The sequence below is a fragment of the Oncorhynchus mykiss genome, chromosome 13 (assembly GCF_013265735.2).
Source record: "Oncorhynchus mykiss isolate Arlee chromosome 13, USDA_OmykA_1.1, whole genome shotgun sequence".
In the NCBI taxonomy this organism is placed as follows: Eukaryota; Metazoa; Chordata; class Actinopteri; order Salmoniformes; family Salmonidae; genus Oncorhynchus; species Oncorhynchus mykiss.
This window is the reverse complement of record NC_048577.1, coordinates 63356215-63380996: the sequence shown is the minus strand read 5'-3', so window position 1 is coordinate 63380996 and position 24782 is coordinate 63356215. Positions and strand designations below refer to the sequence as shown.

General features: G+C 41.6%; 3 protein-coding genes across 8 annotated transcripts in view; 2 read left to right on the top strand and 1 right to left on the bottom strand.

Annotated features, from left to right (window-relative positions):
* LOC110487153 (Usher syndrome type-1G protein homolog) overlaps positions 1 to 3809 on the bottom strand; it is a 29297-nt gene extending 25488 nt beyond the window's left edge. For both annotated transcript variants that reach the window (XR_005035637.1, XM_036941872.1), the window contains exon 1: positions 3428 to 3809. Coding sequence is in view for 1 of the 2 variants with exons in the window: in XM_036941872.1 (XP_036797767.1) it covers positions 3428 to 3591 (164 nt within the window). In the remaining variant the exon portion in view is untranslated. The remainder of the gene's footprint in view (positions 1 to 3427) is intronic.
* Positions 1 to 11305, top strand: part of LOC110487424 (proton channel OTOP2-like) — a 29506-nt gene extending 18201 nt beyond the window's left edge. For 2 of the 5 annotated variants that reach the window (XM_036941869.1, XM_036941871.1), the window contains exons 3-8: positions 7841 to 8256; positions 8554 to 8690; positions 8816 to 8874; positions 9085 to 9212; positions 9531 to 10402; positions 10828 to 11303. In XM_036941869.1, the coding sequence (XP_036797764.1) occupies positions 7845 to 8256; positions 8554 to 8690; positions 8816 to 8874; positions 9085 to 9212; positions 9531 to 10402; positions 10828 to 10998 (1779 nt within the window). In that variant the 5' untranslated portion in view covers positions 7841 to 7844 and the 3' untranslated portion in view covers positions 10999 to 11303. Of the gene's footprint in view, positions 1 to 7840; positions 8257 to 8553; positions 8691 to 8815; positions 8875 to 9084; positions 9213 to 9530; positions 10403 to 10827 lie in introns of all 5 variants that reach the window. The other 3 variants (XM_036941867.1, XM_036941868.1, XM_036941870.1) reach the window with 3 other exon arrangements.
* A 7909-nt stretch (positions 11306 to 19214) lies between these two features.
* LOC110487088 (proton channel OTOP2-like) lies at positions 19215 to 24512 on the top strand. Its single transcript, XM_021559012.2, has 6 exons — positions 19215 to 19535; positions 21628 to 21764; positions 21890 to 21948; positions 22159 to 22286; positions 22663 to 23534; positions 24317 to 24512. Exons 1-6 carry the CDS (start codon positions 19238 to 19240, stop codon positions 24485 to 24487), a joined length of 1665 nt encoding a protein of 554 aa, XP_021414687.2. The 5' UTR covers positions 19215 to 19237; the 3' UTR covers positions 24488 to 24512.
* Positions 24513 to 24782: the final 270 nt, after the last annotated feature.

Genomic DNA, 24782 nt, shown 5'->3' with positions numbered 1-24782 from the left:
CCAGTCAATATATGTCTGGGGTTATTTGGGGAAAAGGAGAAGGCAATTTTTGTTCTAACCAAATGAACAATAGATATATGATTTTCTATTCTATGATATTCCATGATATTCTATTCCATGATACTATATTCTATTCTATTATATGATATTCTATTCTATTCTATTATATGATATTCTATGATATATTCTATTCTATGATATTCTATGATATGATCTATTCTATAATATATTATTCTGATATTCTATTCTATGATATTCCATGATATTCTATTCCATGATACTCTATTCTATTCTATTATGATATTCTGTTCTATTATATGATATTCTATGATATGATATATTCTATTCTATGATATTCTATTCTATGATATGATATTCTATTCTATGATATTCTATTCTATGATATGATATGATATTATATTATATTATATTATATGGTATTCTATTCTATGGTATTCTATTATGTGATATTCTATGGTATTCCAAAACACAGAAAACATAATCTGTCCAATAAAAGTACAGGAAATGTTCACAGTAGGTAGGCCTCTCTACAGTATGCACTATTAGTGTGGTCAGTGTGGTGGTGGTATTGGTGGCCTTTTACTTGTTTACCCCGAGCCAAAACAGTTCATTTCAATGGAACAAACATACACGACTTCAATAAATACTCACTGACCACCACCTAGGCATTATTGGTGTGGCTAACCTGCCACAGACAAGGAACAAACTAAAGATCAGCAGGCTACAGCAGGCTACTGATCTCCTCTTTCATGTGTTATTATGGCACACCCCTCTAGCACTACTGGTGCTGCACCTTGCTACTGACCCTACTAGCCCTACCTAATGTTACAAACCTTTAATACTAGTCCTACCTAATGTTACAGACCTTTAATACTAGTCCTACCTAATGTTACAGACCTTTAATACTAGTCCTACCTAATGTTACAGACCTGACCTAATGTTACAGACCTTTAATACTAGCCCTACCTAATGTTAGACCTTTAATACTAGTCCTACCTAATGTTACAGACCTTTAATACTAGTCCTACCTAATGTTACAAACCTTTAATACTAGTCCTACCTAATGTTACAGACCTGACCTAATGTTACAAACCTTTAATACTAGTCCTACCTAATGTTACAAACCTTTAATACTAGTCCTACCTAATGTTACAGACCTTTAATACTAGTCCTACCTAATGTTACAGACCTTTAATACTAGTCCTACCTAATGTTACAGACCTGACCTAATGTTACAGACCTTTAATACTAGTCCTACCTAATGTTAGACCTTTAATACTAGCCTTACCTAATGTTACAGACCTTTAATACTAGTCCTACCTAATGTTAGACCTTTAATACTAGTCCTACCTAATGTTACAAACCTGACCTAATGTTAGACCTTTAATACTAGCCCTACCTAATGTTAGACCTGACCTAATGTTAGACCTTTAATACTAGCCCTACCTAATGTTACATACCTGACCTAATGTGACAGACCTTTAATACTAGCCCTACCTAATGTTACAGACCTGACCTAATGTTACAGACCTTTAATACTAGTCCTACCTAATGTTAGACCTTTAATACTAGCCCTACCTAATGTTACATACCTGACCTAATGTGACAGACCTTTAATACTAGCCCTACCTAATGTTACAGACCTTTAATACTAGTCCTACCTAATGTTACAGACCTTTAATACTAGTCCTACCTAATGTTAGACCTTTAATACTAGTCCTACCTAATGTTACAGACCTTTAATACTAGCCCTACCTAATGTTACATACCTGACCTAATGTGACAGACCTTTAATACTAGGCCTACCTAATGTTACAGACCTTTAATACTAGTCCTACCTAATGTTAGACCTTTAATACTAGTCCTACCTAATGTTAGACCTGTAATACTAGTCCTACCTAATGTTACAGACCTTTAATACTAGTCCTACCTAATGTTAGACCTTTAATACTAGTCCTACCTAATGTTACAGACCTTTAATACTAGTCCTACCTAATGTTAGACCTTTAATACTAGTCCTACCTAATGTTACAAACCTGACCTAATGTTAGACCTTTAATACTAGCCCTACCTAATGTTAGACCTGACCTAATGTTAGACCTTTAATACTAGCCCTACCTAATGTTACATACCTGACCTAATGTGACAGACCTTTAATACTAGCCCTACCTAATGTTACAGACCTGACCTAATGTTACAGACCTTTAATACTAGTCCTACCTAATGTTACAGACCTTTAATACTAGTCCTACCTAATGTTAGACCTTTAATACTAGCCCTACCTAATGTTACATACCTGACCTAATGTGACAGACCTTTAATACTAGCCCTACCTAATGTTACAGACCTTTAATACTAGTCCTACCTAATGTTACAGACCTTTAATACTAGTCCTACCTAATGTTAGACCTTTAATACTAGTCCTACCTAATGTTACAGACCTTTAATACTAGCCCTACCTAATGTTACATACCTGACCTAATGTGACAGACCTTTAATACTAGGCCTACCTAATGTTACAGACCTTTAATACTAGTCCTACCTAATGTTAGACCTTTAATACTAGTCCTACCTAATGTTAGACCTGTAATACTAGTCCTACCTAATGTTACAGACCTTTAATACTAGTCCTACCTAATGTTAGACCTTTAATACTAGTCCTACCTAATGTTACAGACCTTTAATACTAGTCCTACCTAATGTTAGACCTTTAATACTAGTCCTACCTAATGTTACAGACCTTTAATACTAGTCCTACCTAATGTTACAGACCTGACCTAATGTTACAGACCTTTAATACTAGTCCTACCTAATGTTACAGACCTTTAATACTAGCCCTACCTAATGTTACAGACCTTTAATACTAGCCCTACCTAATGTTACAGACCTGACCTAATGTTACAGACCTTACCTAATGTTACAGACCTTTAATACTAGCCCTACCTAATGTTACAGACCTTACCTAATGTTACAGACCTTACCTAATGTTAGACCTTTAATACTAGCCCTACCTAATGTTACAGACCTGACCTAATGTTACAGACCTTACCTAATGTTACAGACCTTACCTAACGCTACAGATCTTACTAGACCGGACCTAATTCCCACAGAGGTGATGCGTTCCATAGGAGAATATACATAAACTACACAGAGCACTGCATGAAGGGGTAGGCTAGCTAGTATAGGTGGGCAATAGAATAACTATTTAACACAGGGGGAACTTTACCTATCGTATCTTTCCATGATAAGAGTGCGCAATAATACTTAGATGTCTACCAAACACAATATTATTAACCACACGATATATGGACACTATCTATCCTTAGCTTCTGCACGAATTGAGCAAAAGGAATACAACATTCCACACGTGACAAAGTACATTTTCAGTTCTTAAAAGCCTACTTGCCCTCTGCCCACGATAAGTCGCAGAGCCTCCAAGTTGCCATGATAAGCGGCCCATAACGTCGGTGTCATGCCATCTTCATCCGGCGCGTTCAAGTCCTTCCGCGTAGCCTCCTTCAGCAGGTCCAGGTAGCCATCCCGGGCCGCCTTGTGATACCTGTCATTCATGCTACCAACGGGCCCTCGACTCCATTGCTCTCGGTCGTCATCTACCCATCTCTCTGTCTAAATGGCAGGCACCACAGGCTAGAGTTCCACTGCCAGCCTCCGCCTGTGTTTCATTGTAAGCAAGCGCCGTGCCTCTGGTCTGAAATGTTATTGTAGCGTATGCCGTTGCAGTGACGGCCGCGCGAGCCGAGAAGGAACGCGCATTTGGTATCCAGGGGCTATCGTGTCGGGGCTGTTGTTAGGTTGTCTGGTCCCACAGGAATATAATTGTTCTGGTCTACATGATGTGCACAAAATGCACGGAGCCTAATATAAATGTGAAAGAACATAGAAAAATAAAGAAAAAAGCGTGGAATATATAGGCATTTAAAAATAACTTCAAGTTCAATATTCATATTCTACACACGCTCTTAGAAAAAGGGTTCCAAAGGGGTTCTTTGGCTGTCGCCATGGCAGAGCCCTTTTTTGTGTCTCGGTAGAACCATTTTTGGTTCCAGGTAGAACCCTTTTGGGTTCCAGGTAGAACCCTTTCAACAGAGGGTTCTACATGGAACCAAAAAGGGTTCAACCTGGAACCAAAAAGTGTTATTCGAAGGGTTTTCCTATTGGGACAGCCAAAGTACCATTTGGTATTCTAAATAGTGCTTAGGAGTGTAGGTATTCATTTCCAATAGCCATTTAGAGTCCGCTGAAATGTTGATTCATGCATAGAACAACATAACATTTGATATGCTTTTAAACATTTCATACGCCATTATAAAGGCTCATACACACTTATAAGAAGTTGTACCTCATAACAGCAGTCTGCCAGTGTTACTGAACAGACCATCATATCCACTGACTCATCATTAAAGGTGTGATGTTATGATTTGAGTTTTGATGAGCACATCACAATATGATGAGCCATGTTGTGACAGTGAAATACTAAAATGTTGAAAGGTGTTTTTCTAAGCCGAAGCTTGTTATACATCCACACATGAGTGTTCTTTTGATAAATCATTAAAAACACTCCCTATGTGTGAACATATAACAAAGCATGTTGTTTCTCATAGATGTTTGACATTTATGACTGTCTGTACATTGGTGTTGTTGTCTGTAAATCAGGCTGTGGCTAGGGACGGCTATAAAAGCCATGAGGGACACGGCTCCCCCAGGCACTCTGAACCTGATCACACACACCTCCCACAAGGTAAGCAGCTGCTCAGGCATCCTCATATTGATCATCAATGTATTGATCTATAGGTATAATATTGACTGAGTGAACTTAATCCTGAGTCTAACTCAGATTTGTATGTTGTTCATAGAACTCAAAAACATGCTTTATCAAATCAAATTGTATTTGATAGGAAAGGTGTAGACCTTACAGTGAAATGCTTAATTACAAGACCTTAACCAACAATTCAGTTTTGAGAATAACTCAAAATAAAACATAAAAATAATAATAAAAGTAGCAAATAATTAAAGATCAGCAGTAAAATAACAATAGCGAGGCTATATACAGGGGGTACTGGTAGAGTCAATGTGCGGGGGCACCGGATAGTCAAGGTAATTGAGGTAATATGTACATGTAGGTAGAGTTATTAAAGTGACTATGCATAGATAATAACAGAGTAGCAGCAGCATAAAAGGGGGGGGGGGGGACAATGCAAATAGTCTGGGTAGGCATTTGATTAGATGTTCAGGAGTCTTATGGCTTGGGGGTAGAAGCTGTTTAGAAGCCTCTTAGACCCAGACTTGGCGCTCTGGTACCACTTGCCGTGCGGTAGCAGAAAGAACAGTCTATGACTAGGGTGGCTGGAGTCTTTGACCATTTTTAGGGCCTTCCTCTGACACTGCCTGGTATCGAGGTCCTGGATGGCAGGAAGCTTGGCCCCAGTGATGTACTGGGCCGTACGCACTACCCTCTGTAGTGCCTTGTGGTTGGAGGCCGAGCAGTTGCCATACCAGGAAGTGATGCAACCCGTCAGGATGCTCTCTGGTGCAGCTGTAGAACCTTTTGAGGATCTGAAGACCCATGCCAAATCTTTTCAGTCTCCTGAGGGGGAATAGGTTTTGTTGTGCCCTCTTCACGACTGTCTTGGTGTGCTTGGACCATGTTAGTTTGTTGGTGATGTGGACACCAAGGAACTTGAAGCTCTCAACCTGCTCCACTACAGCCCCGTCGATGAGAATGGGGACGTGCTCAGTGCTCCTTTTCCTGTAGTCCACAATCATCTCCTTTGTCTTGGATATTTATTTTATCATTTGTGTGTACTTAAATTAAGTAACTCAGTATCTCATTATGTCTGACACTCTTATTGACCTGTTAGATAAATAATTCAGTCAAGTCCAGGAAACCAATTGCTTTTGATAAACTGAGCAAATAATACTGGGCACTGCAGCCTTTTCTCACCATTAGTGTGTTTACCAGACTGCCACTCTAATGCGTTTGTATTGAGATGATGTGGATGGCTGTAATCAATTCATAGAATGTCAAACTGACCAATTGGAACCCCATTCATAAGCATCCAATTAAATTGATACTATCCCAAGTAACCTAGTAGTCTAGAGTCCCACTCTCTTTAGCTAACATGCTACTCCTTGCCACTCATTGTCATTGCCAAAGTGACTGGCCTTTACACAATCTCAACATTCGCTGGATTTATGGTGGAGTTGCTCATTGGTTGTTGGAAATAACATTCATATTTTCCATGACAACATGTGGTGGTGCCTTGGAAATAGAATTTATAACAAAGTCAAAAAACAACATTTAGCTGTTAGTTGTATTTTGACATTTTGTGGCTGGAATTGCAGTATGTATTTAGTGTGAGAATTTAGACTTCAGCTAGCAACTTTAAACATACTGTTTTAGCCTGGACAAATAAAAAACGGTTGCTATACCAACGTGTTCTGTGGAGTTCCAATATTTGCATAATCATTGTGATTGGAGGATAGCTGTGAGGTTGATCGACTCAGGATCAAATCCTCTGAATCAGGATCAAATCCTCTCATTAATGATAGAAGGTTTGAAGTTGAAGTTGAAAGGAAGGCCAGTCTCGTTGTACATGACATGGAGTACCAGGAGTGGATTAGCTAAAGAGACTTGTACCCACAAAATCCATAAAATGTTAAATTTTCCACAACAATGTATATGCTAATACATCCATCAATGCATTATAATAAGTACACCCAATGAATTACAGTTTCATCTTAAAAGTACAGAGAACTAGGCTATATCAAGTGCTGTTAACACTTAGTAAAAAAAAAGTATTGTGATAAATAAAGACAAATACTATTTCAACTGGACTTTTATCAGCATTTACAGTTGGGCTGATTTAAAAATACATGTTTATGTACTGCAAAGTGGATGTAATAACTACACCGTCATGTGAATATTTCAGAAACGTCACCCACATATTTCATTACATTGGCTAGGTTATTGTTAGATTGCGAACAAACTTGCCGCTGCGAGACAGTTTGTCAGTGCTGCAACACAGGCATTTTGAAAAATCACTTTTGAACCAGCCCACCTATATGGTGTGTAATGATTCATATATTATGAGGAAATTCGGGGATCCAGTAGGGTATTTCCAGTTTCCGTTATGTTAGCCTATGATTCACTGTGTTTTCAGACCTCCGTTTTGGTATTGGGGAGTAGCCTTCTGTTGTTCTAAGGAACAGTCAGTGCTGCCGTAGAAACAGACTTATTAGACAGAAACTGAAAATCTACTATTTTTTTATAAAAGATAATAAGTTGGTTTCCAGGAAACAAAACATACCTGACCTCGTGTAGATAAAATACCAATGTGTGTTAGTAAATATGAACTGTGAGGATTTCTTTGTTCATTTCAATTTAGTCAAACACTGGCATTGACCCAAATCAAGCAAGATAAACTCATATTCGTTGAAGCATGGTGGACTGGCACTGCTTCTGATGATAAACAGGGAAATGATAAGAAACCTTTTATATTGTCAAATCACTGATAGGGTTGACATTGATGATGAAATGAGGTTAGAAGCTGGGTTATGGGTAGGAGGGACCTCCTTATACAGGCAGAGCCTTTTAGTGGATGGTTAGGTGTTCACACAACTCTGATCAGAACAGACATACTTTCTGAACTCATTAGATTTTCTACCTTTGGATAGGATATTACATTTTGAACAGAGCAAGCTTGGATTGTAACAAATCACAAACAAACTGTGGACTAGACCTTTGCAGAATGAGAAACATCATGCACTTGACCTTTGGCTTCTTTTCATGCGAATCCAGCAAGATGACATCTGATCCTGAGATGGCAGTTGAGGAGGGCGACATATCCCCCCTGCCCACCAGGCCCACCCTCCCTTCCACCCAGTGTTCCATCCACTTGGGAGTCCAGGCGGGGAGTATGAGGAGGGGGAGCGACGTCTTCCCGACCAGCAGGGGCACGGTGAGGGAGAGGGGCCGTAACCGCAGCTGGCTACTCTCTAGCATCATCACTTTCAACGTCCTGATCCTAGGTATTGCTCTGGTCAGTGGCAGTGTCTTCAACAACGTTAAGATCAACGCCATCAACCTGCAGATCTTCCTCATCATCCTCATCATCCTCACCACTGCCTGGATGCTGTACTACACCATCTACACATCCAGGGAAGATCATGCCGTGCTCTACAAGGATAGCCATGCCGGGCCTGTGTGGCTCAGGGGTAAGAGAAGACACTTTTCTGTTCTTCTGGGTAGACAGCTGCTAAATTCCAGAGTTCCCAGTTGTTTGTTTTTATCCCTGGAAATCTGGAAAGTTTGTGGAATTTTGCAACCTTACCCTGTAGGATTCACTGTCTGGTAATACCACTGGACTGAATGAATCATCTCTCTTTGGATTGGGGAAGAGTTCTATTCTAATAGGATATAATTCACTATACCTAGACAAAGGTTTACATTCACCCATTGTTTTTAATGAGTGTGTTTATTTCTACTTGGATTTCATTCTGTTTTTTCTCTAGGTGGACTGGTGCTGTTTGGCTTATGCAGTCTGATTATGGACGTGTTTAAGATTGCTAACTACGTAGGCTACCTGCACTGTGACTCTGCTGTGAAGATAGCGTTCCCTGTCGTACAAGCTGTATTCATACTTGTCCAGGTAAGAACACAAGTTCTGACATCTCAAATGGAGCTTCCATTAGGTGATATGACATTAAGGAAACCACTGAGGGATTTGGCTGGTGGGAAAAATGCAAGTATAGGTGATCATTGTATCTTTCTCAGACATACTTCCTCTGGCTCCACGCTAAAGACTGTGTACAGCTACAACGGAACATAACTCGGTGAGGGTAACTAACTGCTACTGTATAACTGAATGTATTACCATTTAATTATGTAAATTGATGGTTGGACATTTAACATTCCCCTTGGGAAGCATAAAGTCTTATCTATTATGTTATGTTATATTATATTCTTACAGAATTAAATAGGATATACAAATAGTTAGTATTCTATTCTATTCTGTTCTGAACTCCTGTGTTTCCCTCTTGAAGCTGTGGGCTGATGTTGACTCTGTCTACCAATCTGATGTTGTGGATGGCAGCAGTCACAGAGGAGTCCATACACCAGACTGTTGTTCCACCAGAGCACGGCAACAGCACACATTCCTATGACATCAGAGGTAGAGAACATTGTGTTGTTGAATCTTCTCTCTAGAAAATCTAAGTGAAATACTACAGGGTTGGGTTCAATTCCATTTCAATTCAGTATGTAAACTGAAATGGGAATTCCTTGTTTAAGGGTTCAATTCCATTTCAATTCAGTATGTAAACTGAAATGGGAATTCCTTGTTTAAATAAAGGATCAATAAAATACATTTTCAGTTTACTTTCTGAACTTACTGTATTTAAATAGAATTACCGTCGACTTTGAAATACAACCAACCGACATAACAAAACATCACCTCAGAGTCAAACAATAGTGTTTGATTTTATTTCAGCCCCTGGTGGATCCAGCAGCTGTAACTGCAGCCACTCTGCCTGTGCCGTCTTAGAAAAGGCCTATTACTACCTGTACCCCTTCAACATCGAGTACAGCCTGTTTGCCTCGGCCATGGCCTACGTCATGTGGAAGAACGTGGGCCGCCTGGTAGACGAGCACAACCACCACGCGCTCCATTTTCGCCTGAAGGACGTGCTGGTGGGGCCTGCGGTCGGGCTGGTCATGCTGGTGGCGGGCCTGGGAACCTTTGTCATCTACAAGGTGGATGTGGAGAAGGGGGACCCGAGGAAACGTGACACGGTGCTGATGATACACTACGTGATGAACACGGTGGCTGTGACGCTCATGTCCGTCTCGACCGTGGCTGGTTGCGCCATCTACCGGCTGGACCAGAGGGACCACGTGTCGGGGAAGAACCCCACACGGAGCCTGGATGTAGGCTTGCTGATCGGCGCCTCATTCGGACAGTTCACCATCTGTTATTTCACCATCGTGGCTGTGGTGGCAACGGGGGCCGAGGGCCACCTCAACGCTCTCAACCTGGCTGTCTCCCTGCTCACTGTGATCCAGCTCTGCCTGCAGAACATCTTCATCATCGAGGGCCTGCATCGCGAGCCCTTCCACGAAGACATGCACCAGGCCTCTGTATTCACAAACCCATACGTCCTTCAAGCCCAAGCCCATAGAGACATACACAACCTGCCAGGGACATTCATGGAGACCAAGACGTCCCCGGCCCTCACAGTTCACAGTATGCATGTTGCTCCTTCTGCTCTTTCTAGCTCCCCCCTACCTCAACGCCATAGGCTGACCTGGAAGAGGAGGGCCCTGAAGGAGATCTGTGCATTTCTGCTGCTCTGCAACATCCTTGTGAGTAGCCTACTGAGTACCCACCACTGTCCTTTTCAAAATGGCTCTTTTAAAGGGCTTGTTAACCTAGGATGTTGTCCTTTCATCCAAAACCATTTTTATTAAGTTTGGATGAAACGCCCTACCCACAGGGTACTCACTGGTTGAATCAACTTTGTTTCAATGAAATTACATTGAACCAACATGGAATAGACGTTGAATTGATGTCTGTGCCCAGTGGGTATGTACAGTAGGTCGAAAATAAATGGAAACTACTGAACCATCCCTTTAAATTCACTTTTTTCCCTGTTTGCCTAACTTGCTCATGAGCCAAAAGACTCCCTAGGATTTGTGCAGTACAATACATCATAGTAGAGTATGATCCTAACTAGTATGTTTAAGTTGAAAGATTGGACTGAACATCTTCACTCTGTTTCCGTTGACAGCTCTGGATCATGCCGGCGTTTGGCGCCCGCCCTCAGTTTGACAACACGATTGGAGCAGAGTTTTACGAGTTCACCATGTGGGCGGCTGTTGTGAATATCGGACTCCCCTTCGGAATCTTTTACCGTATGCACTCAGTCGCCAGCCTCTTTGAGGTCTTTCTAACCTCATAAGCTGGCGAATTACAGAAACAATTCTGAAAATGTATAAAGATCATTTTTTTACAATCTGTTTTATTGTTATTCTTTGTTCTGTCCTGAGCATGCACTGAAACATATATAAAGAATAAAATTATATAATACAATTTCATTTTTAAAAGAAATATGTCAATATCAGTGAGCTATTAAACTGTATCTAGTAAACTGTATAAATAGTTTTATATTAATTATAATTGATGATGACTTTGTAATAAATTGCACATACATTTATGTAAACATTTTCTGGGATATGAGTCATTCTTCTTTGTGGCACACTGTAACACAACACAGACCAATCACTGGCACTACTTATTTTTACTATCTCATGAGTTTACAACAACTGTCTTACCTGTAACACAATGTATTGGGCGGCAGGGTTAGAGCGTTGGACTAGTAACCGGAAGGTTGCAAGTTCAAATCCCTGAGCTGACATTCCGTCATTCTGCCCCTGAACAGGCAGTTAACCCACTGTTCCTAGGCCGTCATTGAAAATAAGAATTTGTTCTTAACTGACTTGCCTAGTTAAATAAAGGTCAAATTAAATATGTTTTATTACCCCATTGATTACAAACATGGTTAAAACTATCATTTTAATCTTATGGATGGTAAGATTTTGCATAGACCAGTCTATGGATGCATATTTCTCCACTCCCGTCCCTCAAGTGGGGGAACGACTGCATTGTTCTTGTTTGAATCGCAGGTTGCCCCTTTAACATTACGTACAGTACACCCAAAACAGTACTTAACCAGTGTTCCCTTCTCTGTATTATCAAAGGTATTCTGGTCTGGCTTCCTCTTTCTGTTCTGTCTACTCTAGATTCCACTGTGTTACATAGCGCAACTAGCCTGGTCCCAGATCTGTTTGGGTTATACAGCTCAACTAGCCTGGTCCCAGATCTGTTTGGGTTATACAGCTCAACTAGCCTGGTCCCAGATCTTGTCAAAGTTTGTGGCAAAGCGGCAGATAGACAATTCACACAGCTGTGCCAAGTTGGCAGCTATCTTCTCAACTATCTGCACCAGACAACAACCTGCATTAGTTCCTCTTCTCAACTATCTGCACCAGACAACAACCTGCATTAGTTCCTCTTCTCAACTATGCCAGTCAGTTGATTAGGGAATGCCTTACAGGTGTGCTGATTAGTAATCCTGCACAGCTGTGTTGGGTGTTGTCTTCGGCTGGCCTGGTGCTGAAGTTAGTGCAGCCTTCCACAGTGCGGAACTGAGTCCACAGTGCTGCAGCCAGTGTCTCTGTCCATGGTGCTGAAGCGAGTGTACCTGCCTACTATGCTGAGGTGGGTGGCTCTGTCCATGGTGCTGCACTGGGAGTCCTTCAGCCACACCTATGCCCATGTCTCTCACGGTGTCACGGTGGCTGGATCTTTTTTTGTAATTTGTAATGGACTGTAGCCCCTGCCAAACGGGCATCGGAGCCTGTGTAGTATGATTCCACCTCATACCTATATTTTTATTTTGTTAGTTTAATGACTCTGCGGAGGTCGTAGCGGGACTTCTTGTTCCTGTCCTCAGCTGTAGCCTCAGGGTTGTCTGCGAAAGCCTTGTGTGCTGTAGCCTGGTCCTTTAGCTTAGCGCCAACCTCAGAGTTAATACAAGGCTTCTGATCGGGGAAGCAGCAAACCTTCACAATGGGAACCGTGTCGCAGATGCATTTCCTTATGAAGCCGGTGACGGAGGAGCTCGTCGATGTTGTCGGCGGAGTATCTGAACATATTTCAATCAGTGCAAACAAAGTAGTCCTGTAGCATAATCTCTGATTCTGATGACCATTTCTCAACGGTGCGAGTCACAGGTACTTCCTGTTTGAGCTTCTGCTTGAAAACAGGAAGCAGGAGTACGGAGTAATGATCTGATTTGACGAATGGCGGACAAGGAAGGGCCTTGTATGCTTGCTAGCTGGTAGAGTAACAGTGGTCTAGGAGATGTGTTGATGGAAGTTGGGCATGACTTGTCATATTGACACTGAATTAAATCACCGGCGACAAGGAAGGCAGCCTCCAAATGTACGTTTTCCTGCTTGTTTAAAGCCTAGTACAGTTTGTTAAGTGCCATCTTGTTATATTTCCTGTCCTGAGGTGGAATGTTTACAACAGTCATGATAACAGCTCAAAACCCATTCAGGAGGTGGAAGGGTTGGCATTTGACCATCAGGTATTCCAAGACAGGTGAGAAATGAGTCGAGACTACCCCTGCACATGAGTCAGCACATCATTTGTTGTTGATGAAGAGGCAAACTCCCACGCCCGCCCCCCCCCCCCTCGATTTCCCTGACTCTTATATGCTAGTTGAATGGATAATCCATCGAGTTGGATAGCCATTGCGGGTATCTTGTCCGAAAGCCATGTTTCAGAAAAGCATTGAATATTTCAGTTACGAGAGTCCCGTTGGTAGCAAATCCGCGTTTAGAGGTCATACATCTTATTATCAAGTGACTGTACATTGGGCAATAAAATGGAAGGAAGAGGTGGCCGGTTTTACCTTCACCTTGATCTGGTCAGGAATCCCCCTCTCCTGCCTCTCTGGTGTCTGTTTTGGGTTGGAATTACAGAAAGAGACCAGGGCAGATGAGTCCAAGTTCAAGTTCAAGTTGAATCCAGAATTGGGGTAAGTAACTGCAGATCTGATGTTCAGAAGTTATTGTCGGTTATAACAAATGATAGTGGATACATTTTGTGAATATAAAGTAAGATAAATGCCAAAAGAAACACAAAATAGCAGAGTTGGGTCGGAGTTCGCAAAACAGCAGCAACAGCGCCATCTATATTTCCGAAGCCACCCATAAGGCTATGTGAAGTTGTGAAATATCTATGTGCTATTAGTAACAGCAGCAATTGAGTTGATTCCCATGTTTTTCACCTTTCCAGGCATGTTTCGTCAGTGATTACTTCAAGGAAGGGAGGACTTGCACATCATACTTGCACATCATCATCTGCACATCTATCACTCCCGTGTTCATTTGCTAAATTGTAATTACTTTGCTACTATGGCTTATTTATTGCCTTACCTCCTCATGCCATTTGCACACACTGTATATAGACTTTCTTTTTTTCTATTGTGTTATTGACTGTACGCTTGTTTATTCCATGTGCAACTCTGTGTTGTTGTTTGTGTAGAACTGCTTTGCTTAATCTTGGCCAGGTCGCAGTTGCAAATGAGAACGTGTTCTCAACTTGCCTACCTGGTTAAATAAAGGTGTTCTCAGCTGGCCTACCTGGTTAAATAAAGGTGTTCTCAGCTGGCCTACCTGGTTAAATAAAGGTGAAATAAGATAACGGAGGATGCACTTTTAAGGAACATGAATGGGGGAGATGGTTAGACAGCACTGCCATCTACGGTCCAAATGAAGAACAGGAAAAAGAAACAACTCAACTCTGGATCAGAAAATTCTTCTTATGGTCCTTTACTGGTTCCTTTATGAAACATGTATAATATAGTATTATACAGCATAATTCAAGAAAGAAATACTACTTTAAACATCAAACACAGTATTTACAGTCGACAATGCTGATTGCAGAATGACATGCAGACAAATATAACATTGTACATGTAAGATACAGCCATTGACTTTTACACAGTAACATAAAGTCAGTTTGGATGTTTGTTTCTTTCAGTCTGGAACAGACAATAGTGTCCTTTTCAAGTTCCTGAAGAGATACAGTACCTTTAACAGAATGTGACTGGCAGAACGGGTGTTGTATGTGGAGGATGAGGGCTGCAGTAGATATCTCAGACAGGGGGCAGTGAGGCATAAGAGGGTTTTATAAATACACAACAACCAGTGGGTCTTCAAATCAAAGTTTATTTGTCACGTGCCCCGAATACAACAGGTACAGTTGTATACAACCTTTACAGTTGTACAACCAATACAACCTTACAGTGAAATGCTTACTTACAGGCTCTAAACAACAGTGCAGTTTTTTTTACATTTAAAAAGGTATTAGGTGAACAATAGGTAAGTAAAGAAATAAAAACAACAGTAAAAAACAGTAGTGAGGCTATATACAGTAGTGAGGCTATATACAGTAGCGAGACTATATACAGTAGTGAGGCTATATACAGTAGTGAGGCTATATACAGTAGTGAGGCTATATACAGTAGTGAGGCTATAACAGTAGTGAGGCTATATACAGTAGAGAGGCTATAACAGTAGTGAGGCTATATACAGTAGTGAGGCTATATACAGTAGTGAGGCTATATACAGTAGTGAGGCTATATACAGTAGTGAGGCTATATACAGTAGTGAGGCTATAACAGTAGTGAGGCTATATACAGTAGAGAGGCTATAACAGTAGTGAGGCTATATACAGTAGTGAGGCTATATACAGTAGAGAGGCTATAACAGTAGTGAGGCTATATACAGTAGCGAGACTATATACAGTAGTGAGGCTATATACAGTAGTGAGGCTATATACAGTAGTGAGGCTATAACAGTAGTGAGGCTATATACAGTAGAGAGGCTATAACAGTAGTGAGGCTATATACAGTAGCGAGACTATATACAGTAGTGAGGCTATATACAGTAGTGAGGCTATATACAGTAGTGAGGCTATAACAGTAGTGAGGCTATATACAGTAGAGAGGCTATAACAGTAGTGAGGCTATATACAGTAGTGAGGCTATATACAGTAGTGAGGCTATATACAGTAGTGAGGCTATATACAGTAGTGAGGCCACATACAGTAGTGAGGCTATATACAGTAGTGAGGCTATATACAGTAGTGAGGCTATATACAGTAGTGAGGCCACATACAGTAGTGAGGCTATATACAGTAGTGAGGCTATATACAGTAGTGAGGCTATATACAGTAGTGAGGCTATATACAGTAGTGAGGCCACATACAGTAGTGAGGCTATATACAGTAGTGAGGCTATATACAGTAGTGAGGCTACATACAGTAGTGAGGCTATATACAGTAGTGAGGCTATATACAGTAGTGAGGCTTTTAACAGTAGTGAGGCTATATACAGTAGTGAGGCTTTTAACAGTAGTGAGGCTATATACAGTAGTGAGGCTATATACAGTAGTGAGGCTATATACAGTAGTGAGGCTTTTAACAGTAGTGAGGCTATATACAGTAGTGAGGCTTTTAACAGTAGTGAGGCTATATACAGTAGTGAGGCTATATACAGTAGTGAGGCTTTTAACAGTAGTGAGGCTATATACAGTAGTGAGGCTTTTAACAGTAGTGAGGCTATAACAGTAGTGAGGCTATATACAGTAGTGAGGCTATATACAGTAGTGAGGCTATATACAGTAGTGAGGCTTTTAACAGTAGTGAGGCTATATACAGTAGTGAAGCTTTTAACAGTAGTGAGGCTATATACAGTAGTGAGGCTATAATGAGACTCACTAAATCATTATCAGATTATTACCAATCCCACAAGATATGACTCCAAGCACCCAGAATAGGCTACTCTCCTTGATGTTATCCTAACAAATAATCTGCTCAGTGAAACAACCTGTCCTGCTTTGTCATAGACTCTTGCTAAAAAACTTTAATGAGCAAGTCTTCCTTCATGACCTGGCCTCTGTAAATTGGTATAGAATCAGCTTGATCTCCTCTGTCAAATTATTTTTTGATATTTTCAGTGGTATCGTTAACAAATATGTGCCCATAAAGAAAATAAGAATTAAAAACAGGTTCAGCCCCTGGTTCAACCGTGATCTGGTAGAGTTACTCCACCTCAAGAATTCTATTTGGCAAATCGCTCAGCACAAGCATACTCAGGCTGACTGGCTCTCGTTCAGGCAAATTAGAAATAAGTGCAGTCAGGCTATCCGGAAGGCCAAAGTTAGTTACTTTAAGGAGCAGTTCTCTCTCTGTGGGTCTAATCCCAAGAAGTTCTGGAAAACGGTTAAAGACCTGGAGAATAAACCCTCCTCCTCACAGCTGCCCATGTCCCTTAATGTTGATGATGTGGTTGTTACTGACAAGGAGCACATGTCCCTTAATGTTGATGATGTGGTTGTTACTGACAAGGAGCACATGCCCCTTAATGTTGATGATGTGGTTGTTACTGACAAGGAGCACATGTCCCTTAATGTTGATGATGTGGTTGTTACTGACAAGGAGCACATGCCCCTTAATGTTGATGATGTGGTTGTTACTGACAAGGAGCACATGCCCCTTAATGTTGATGATGTGGTTGTTACTGACAAGGAGCACATGTCCCTTAATGTTGATGATGTGGTTGTTACTGACAAGGAGCACATGTCCCTTAATGTTGATGATGTGGTTGTTACTGACAAGGAGCACATGCCCCTTAATGTTGATGATGTGGTTGTTACTGACAAGGAGCACATGTCCCTTAATGTTGATGATGTGGTTGTTACTGACAAGGAGCACATGTCCCTTAATGTTGATGATGTGGTTGTTACTGACAAGGAGCACATGTCCCTTAATGTTGATGATGTGGTTGTTACTGACAAGGAGCACATGTCTCTTAATGTTGATGATGTGGTTGTTACTGACAAGGAGCACGTGTCCCTTAATGTTGATGATGTGGTTGTTACTGACAAGGAGCACATGTCCTTTAATGTTGATGATGTGGTTGTTACTGACAAGGAGCACATGTCCCTTAATGTTGATGATGTGGTTGTTACTGACAAGGAGCACATGTCCTTTAATGTTGATGATGTGGTTGTTACTGACAAGGAGCACATGTCCTTTAATGTTGATGATGTGGTTGTTACTGACAAGGAGCACATGTCCCTTAATGTTGATGATGTGGTTGTTACTGACAAGGAGCACATGTCCCTTAATGTTGATGATGTGGTTGTTACTGACAAGGAGCACATGTCCCTTAATGTTGATGATGTGGTTGTTACTGACAAGGAGCACATGTCCCTTAATGTTGATGATGTGGTTGTTACTGACAAGGAGCACATGTCCCTTAATGTTGATGATGTGGTTGTTACTGACAAGGATCACATGCCCCTTAATGTTGATGATGTGGTTGTTACTGACAAGGAGCACATGGCTGAGCTCTTTATCCACCACTTCATTCCTTTTAAGATGACACCATCTATCTTTTCATATTTGTGCAAATCTTTCTAAAACAGAAAATGGACACAATTCAATACATCAATCAACAAGGAGGTAAGAATATAGTCTGTAAGAACATGTTGAAGGCTGGATGTATTGGCTGAAGATGACTGAACTGCTCTTTTTTCATTTGTTTGTTTTATTTAACTAGGCACGTCAGTTAAGAACACATTCTTATTTACGATGACGGCCTACCCCAGCCAAACCTGGACGACACTGGGCCAATTGTGCGCCACCCTATGGGACTCCCAATCACAGACGGATGTGACAGCCTGGATTCAAACCAGGGACTGTAGTTACACCTCTTGCCCTGAGATGCAGTGCCTTAGACCACTGCACCATTCAGGATAATTCATTTAACAGGTGTGGCCGTGCCTCTTAAAAACTTGATCTGACGTCTCTAAACAAGTTATGTATTTTATAGGGATAATCAAGGTGGTCAGCTGATTTGCCTAAGGTGTTTGTCTTCGATTTCCTGTCAACCTCAGGGCCATTCAGAGTCATAAAGAAAGGGGGTGAACAGATGAGCTATTGTCCCTAGTGGCCTTTATGGCCCCATCATATAATGAAGCCAACATTCCAGCTCTGTTAAACCACTTCAGGACATGAAGGGTGATGCTGGTTCCTGTGTTAATGTGTAATTGTAAATTACCCCCCATTGTGGTCTATGGTTCGTATCCCTCGTGGTCTATCGTTACAGCAGGAGCATGATGGGCGGGGCACTGCTTCTGATGATAAACAATGTCATATCACGGATGGGCTTGACATTGATGATGAAATGAGGTTAGAAGTTGGGTTACGGGAAGGAGGGACCTCCTCATACAGGCAGAGCCTTTGAGTGGACGGTTAGGTGTTCACACAACTCTGATCAGAACAGACATACTTTCTGAACTCATTAGATTTTCTACCTTTGTATAGGATATGACATTTTGAACAGAGCGAGCTTGGATTGTAACAAATCACAAACAAACTGTGGACTAGACCTTTGCAGAATGAGAAACATCATGCACTTGACCTTTGGCTTCTTTTCATGCAAATCCAGCAAGATGACATCTGATCCTGAGATGGCAGTTGAGGAGGGCTACATATCCCCCCCGCCCACCCTCCCTTCCACCCGGCGTTCCATCCACTTGGGAGTCCAGGCGGGGAGTATGAGGAGGGGGAGCGACGTCTTCTCGACCAGCAGGGGCACGGTGAGCGAGAGGGGCCGTAACCGCAGCTGGCTACTCTCTAGCATCATCACTTTCAACGTCCTGATCCTAGGTATTGCTCTGGTCAGTGGCAGTGTCTTCAACAACGTTAAGATCAACGCCATCAACCAGCAGATCTTCCTCATCATCCTCGTCATCCTCACCACTGCCTGGATGCTGTACTACACCATCTACACATCCAGGGAAGATCATGCCGTGCTCTACAAGGATAGCCATGCCGGGCCTGTGTGGCTCAGGGGTAAGAGAAGACACTTTTCTGATCTTCTGGGTCTACAGCTGCTAAATTCCAGAAACTTTTCCAGAGTTCACAGTTTTTGTTTTTTCCCTGAAAATCACTGGAAATAAATCATCTCTCTCTCTGTTAAAATCACTGGACATTAATAACCTCTCTTTCTGTTAAAATCACTGGACATTAATAATCTCTCTCTCTGTTAAAATCACTGGACATTAATAATCTCTCTCTCTGTTAAAATCACTGGACATTAATAATCTCTCTCTCTGTTAAAATCACTGGACATTAATAATCTCTCTTTCTGTTAAAATCACTGGACATTAATAATCTCTCTCTCTGTTAAAATCACTGGACATTAATAATCTCTCTTTCTGTTAAAATCACTGGACATTAATAATCTCTCTTTCTGTTAAAATCACTGGACATTAATAATCTCTCTTTCTGTTAAAATCACTGGACATTAATAATCTCTCTCTGTTAAAATCACTGGACATTAATAATCTCTCTCTCTGTTAAAATCACTGGACATTAATAATCTCTCTCTCTGTTAAAATCACTGGACATTAATAATCTCTCTCTCTGTTAAAATCACTGGACATTAATAATCTCTCTCTCTGTTAAAATCACTGGACATTAATAATCTCTCTCTGTTAAAATCACTGGACATTAATAATCTCTCTCTGTTAAAATCACTGTACATTAATAATCTCTCTCTGTTAAAATCACTGGACATTAATAATCTCTCTTTCTGTTAAAATCACTGGACATTAATAATCTCTCTCTGTTAAAATCACTGTACATTAATAATCTCTCTCTGTTAAAATCACTGTACATTAATAATCTCTCTCTCTGTTAAAATCACTGGACATTAATAATCTCTCTTTCTGTTAAAATCACTGGACATTAATAATCTCTCTTTCTGTTAAAATCACTGGACATTAATAATCTCTCTTTCTGTTAAAATCACTGGACATTAATAATCTCTCTCTGTTAAAATCACTGGAAATTAATAATCTCTCTTTCTGTTAAAATCACTGGACATCAATAATCTCTCTCTCTGTTAAAATCACTGGACATTAATAATCTCTCTCTCTGTTAAAATCACTGGACATTAATAATCTCTCTCTCTGTTAAAATCACTGTACATTAATAATCTCTCTCTCTGTTAAAATCACTGGACATTAATAATCTCTCTCTCTGTTAAAATCACTGTACATTAATAATCTCTCTCTCTGTTAAAATCACTGGACATTAATAATCTCTCTCTCTGTTAAAATCACTGGACATTAATAATCTCTCTCTCTGTTAAAATCACTGTACATTAATAATCTCTCTCTCTGTTAAAATCACTGGACATTAATAATCTCTCTCTGTTAAAATCACTGGACATGGTATCCAAGAGTACATCTGACTCTGGGGAAGTAGTTGGCCCTGGCCTGCTGCTGTCATCTCTCTCTCTCTCTCTCTCTCTCTCTCTCTCTCTCTCTCTCTCTCTCTCTCTCTCTATGAAAAGCCAACTGACATTTACTCCTGAGGTACTGACCTGTTGCACACTCTACAACCACTGTGATGATTATTTGACCCTGCTGGTCAACTATGAACGTTTGAACATGTTGAAGAACAATCTAGCATTCATGGCCATGTACTCTTATAATCTCCACCCAGCACAACCAGAAGTGGACTGGCCACCCCTCAGAGCCTGGTTCCACTCCAGATTTCTTCCTAGGTTCCTGCCTTTCTAGGGAGTTTTTCCTAGCCGCCGTGCTTCTACAACTGCATTGCTTGCTATTTGGGGTTTTAGACTGGGTTCCTGTTCAGCACTTTGTGACATCTGCTGATGTAAAATGGGATTTATAAATACATGTGATTGATTGATTGAAGTAGATTAAGGGCCTCATTGCCAAAATGCCAGAGCATCCATTTAATAATATTTATTTCTGTTAAAATCACTGGACATGAATAATCTCTCTTTGGATTGGGGAAGAGTTCTATTCTAATAGGATATAATTCACTATACCTAGACAAAGGTTTACATTCACCCATTGTTTTTAATGAGTGTGATTATTTCTACTTGGATTTCATTCTGTTTTTTCTCTAGGTGGACTGGTGCTGTTTGGCTTATGCAGTCTGATTATGGACGTGTTTAAGATTGCTAACTACGTAGGCTACCTGCACTGTGACTCTGCTGTGAAGATAGCGTTCCCTGTCGTACAAGCTGTATTCATACTTGTCCAGGTAAGAACACAAGTTCTGACATCTCAAATGGAGCTTCCATTAGGTGATATGACATTAAGGAAACAACTGAGGGATTTGGCTGGTGGGAAAAATGCAAGTATAGGTGATCATTGTATCTTTCTCAGACATACTTCCTCTGGCTCCACGCTAAAGACTGTGTACAGCTACAACGGAACATAACTCGGTGAGGGTAACTAACTGCTACTGTATAACTGAATGTATTACCATTTAATTATGTAAATTGATGGTTGGACATTTAACATTCCCCTTGGGAAGCACAAAGTCTTATCTATTATGTTATGTTATATTATATTCTTACAGAATTAAATAGGATATACAAATAGTTAGTATTCTATTCTATTCTGTTCTGAACTCCTGTGTTTCCCTCTTGAAGCTGTGGGCTGATGTTGACTCTGTCTACCAATCTGATGTTGTGGATGGCAGCAGTCACAGAGGAGTCCATACACCAGACTGTTGTTGCACCAGAGGATGGCAACAGCACACATTCCTATGACATCAGAGGTAGAGAACATTGTGTTGAATCTTCTCTCTAGAAAATCTAAGTGAAATACTACAGGGTTGGGTTCAATTTCATTTCAATTCAGTATGTAAACTGAAATGGGAATTCCTTGTTTAAGGGTTCAATTCCATTTCAATTCAGTATGCCAACTGAAATGGGAATTCCTTGTTTAAGGGTTCAATTCCATTTCAATTCAGTATGTAAACTGAAATGGGAATTCCTTGTTTAAATGAAGGATCAATAAAATAGAATACATTTTCAGTTTACTTTCTGAATTTACTGTATTTAAATAGAATTACCGTCGACAATGAAATACAACCAACCGACATAACAAAACATCACCTCAGAGTCAAACAATACTGTTTCATTTTATTTCAGCCCCTGGTGGATCCAGCAGCTGTAACTGCAGCCACTCTGCCTGTGCTGTCTTAGAAAAGGCCTATTACTACCTGTACCCCTTCAACATCGAGTACAGCCTGTTTGCCTCGGCCATGGCCTACGTCATGTGGAAGAACGTGGGCCGCCTGGTAGACGAGCACAACCACCACGCGCTCCATTTCCGCCTGAAGGACGTGCTGGTGGGGCCTGCGGTCGGGCTGGTCATGCTGGTGGCGGGCCTGGGAACCTTCGTCATCTACGAGGTGGACGTGGAGTCGGGGGACCCGGGGAAACGTGACACGGCGCTGGTGATACACTACGTGATGAACACGGTGGCTGTGACGCTCATGTCCGTCTCGACCGTGGCTGGTTGCGCCATCTACCGGCTGGACCAGAGGGACCACGTGTCGGGGAAGAACCCCACACGGAGCCTGGATGTAGGCTTGCTGATCGGCGCCTCATTCGGACAGTTCACCATCTGTTATTTCACCATCGTGGCTGTGGTGGCAACGGGGGCCGAGGGCCACCTCAACGCTCTCAACCTGGCTGTCTCCCTGCTCACTGTGATCCAGCTCTGCCTGCAGAACATCTTCATCATCGAGGGCCTGCATCGCGAGCCCTTCCACGAAGACATGCACCAGGCCTCTGTATTCACAAACCCATACGTCCTTCAAGCCCAAGCCCATAGAGACATACACAACCTCCCAGGGACATTCATGGAGACCAAGACGTCCCCGGCCTTCACAGTTCACAGTATGCATGTTGCTCCTTCTGCTCTTTCTAGCTCCCCCCTACCTCAACGCCATAGGCTGACCTGGAAGAGGAGGGCCCTGAAGGAGATCTGTGCATTTCTGCTGCTCTGCAACATCCTTGTGAGTAGCCTACTGAATACCCACCACTGTCCTTTTCAAAATGGCTCTTTTAAAGGGCTTGTTAACCTAGGGTGTTGTCCTTTCATCCAAAACAGTTTTTATTAAGTTTGGATAAAACTTGGGCCTCCTGAGTGGCACGGTGGTTTAAGGCACTGCATCACAGTTCTAGCTGTGCCACTAGAGATCTTGGTTTGTGTCCATGCTCTGTGGCAGCTGGCCGCAACTAGGAGACCCATGAGGCGGCGCACAATTGGCCCAGTGTCGTCTGGGTTTGGCCGGCAGGGATGTTCTTGTCCCAACGGACAATAGCGAATCCTGTGGCGGGCCGGGAGCAATGCACGCTGACACGGTCGCCAGGTGTACGGTGTTTCCTCCGAAACATTGGTGCGTTTGGCTTCCAGGTTAAGTGGGCGTTGTGTCAAGAGGCAGTGTGGCTTGGCTGGGTTGTGTTTTTGGAGGACGCACAGCTCTCGACCTTCGCCTCTCCCGAGTCCGTATGGGAGATGCAGCGATGGGACAAAACTGTAACTACCAATTGGATACCACGAAATTGGGGAGAAGCATTTGGAATAAACGTCAACACCCTAGGTACTTCGAAAATAAGATGAAACTGCTGAACAGTCATTTAAAGTAAAACAAATATATGTTTCCATAACTTGCTCATGAAAACGGGGTTACTGGTTATTTCTACAGTACAATACATCATAGTAGAGTATGATCCTAACTAGTATGTTTAAGTTGAAAGATTGGACTGAACATCTTTACTCTGTTTCCGTTGACAGCTCTGGATCATGCCGGCGTTTGGCGCCCGCCCCCAGTTTGACAACACGATTGGAGCAGAGTTTTACGAGTTCACCATGTGGGCGGCTGTTGTGAATATCGGACTCCCCTTCGGAATCTTTTACCGTATGCACTCAGTCGCCAGCCTCTTTGAGGTCTTCCTAACCTCATAAGCAGGCGAATTACAGAAACAATTCTGAACTATTTTTTTGTATAATATTTTGTATTAAATATTATAACATGTTTTATTTTATTCCCACAACAAATACAAATGTATACATATGAACAACCATTTACAGCCGCACAGAAACAACAACTACATCTCATCTGCCCAGACCTCCATGCTCACATGCCCATCCCTAGAACAACAACTATGTCTCACCTGCCCAGACCTCCATGCTCACATGCCCATCCCTAGAACAACAACTATGTCTCACCTGCCCAGACATGCAAGCTCACATGCCCATC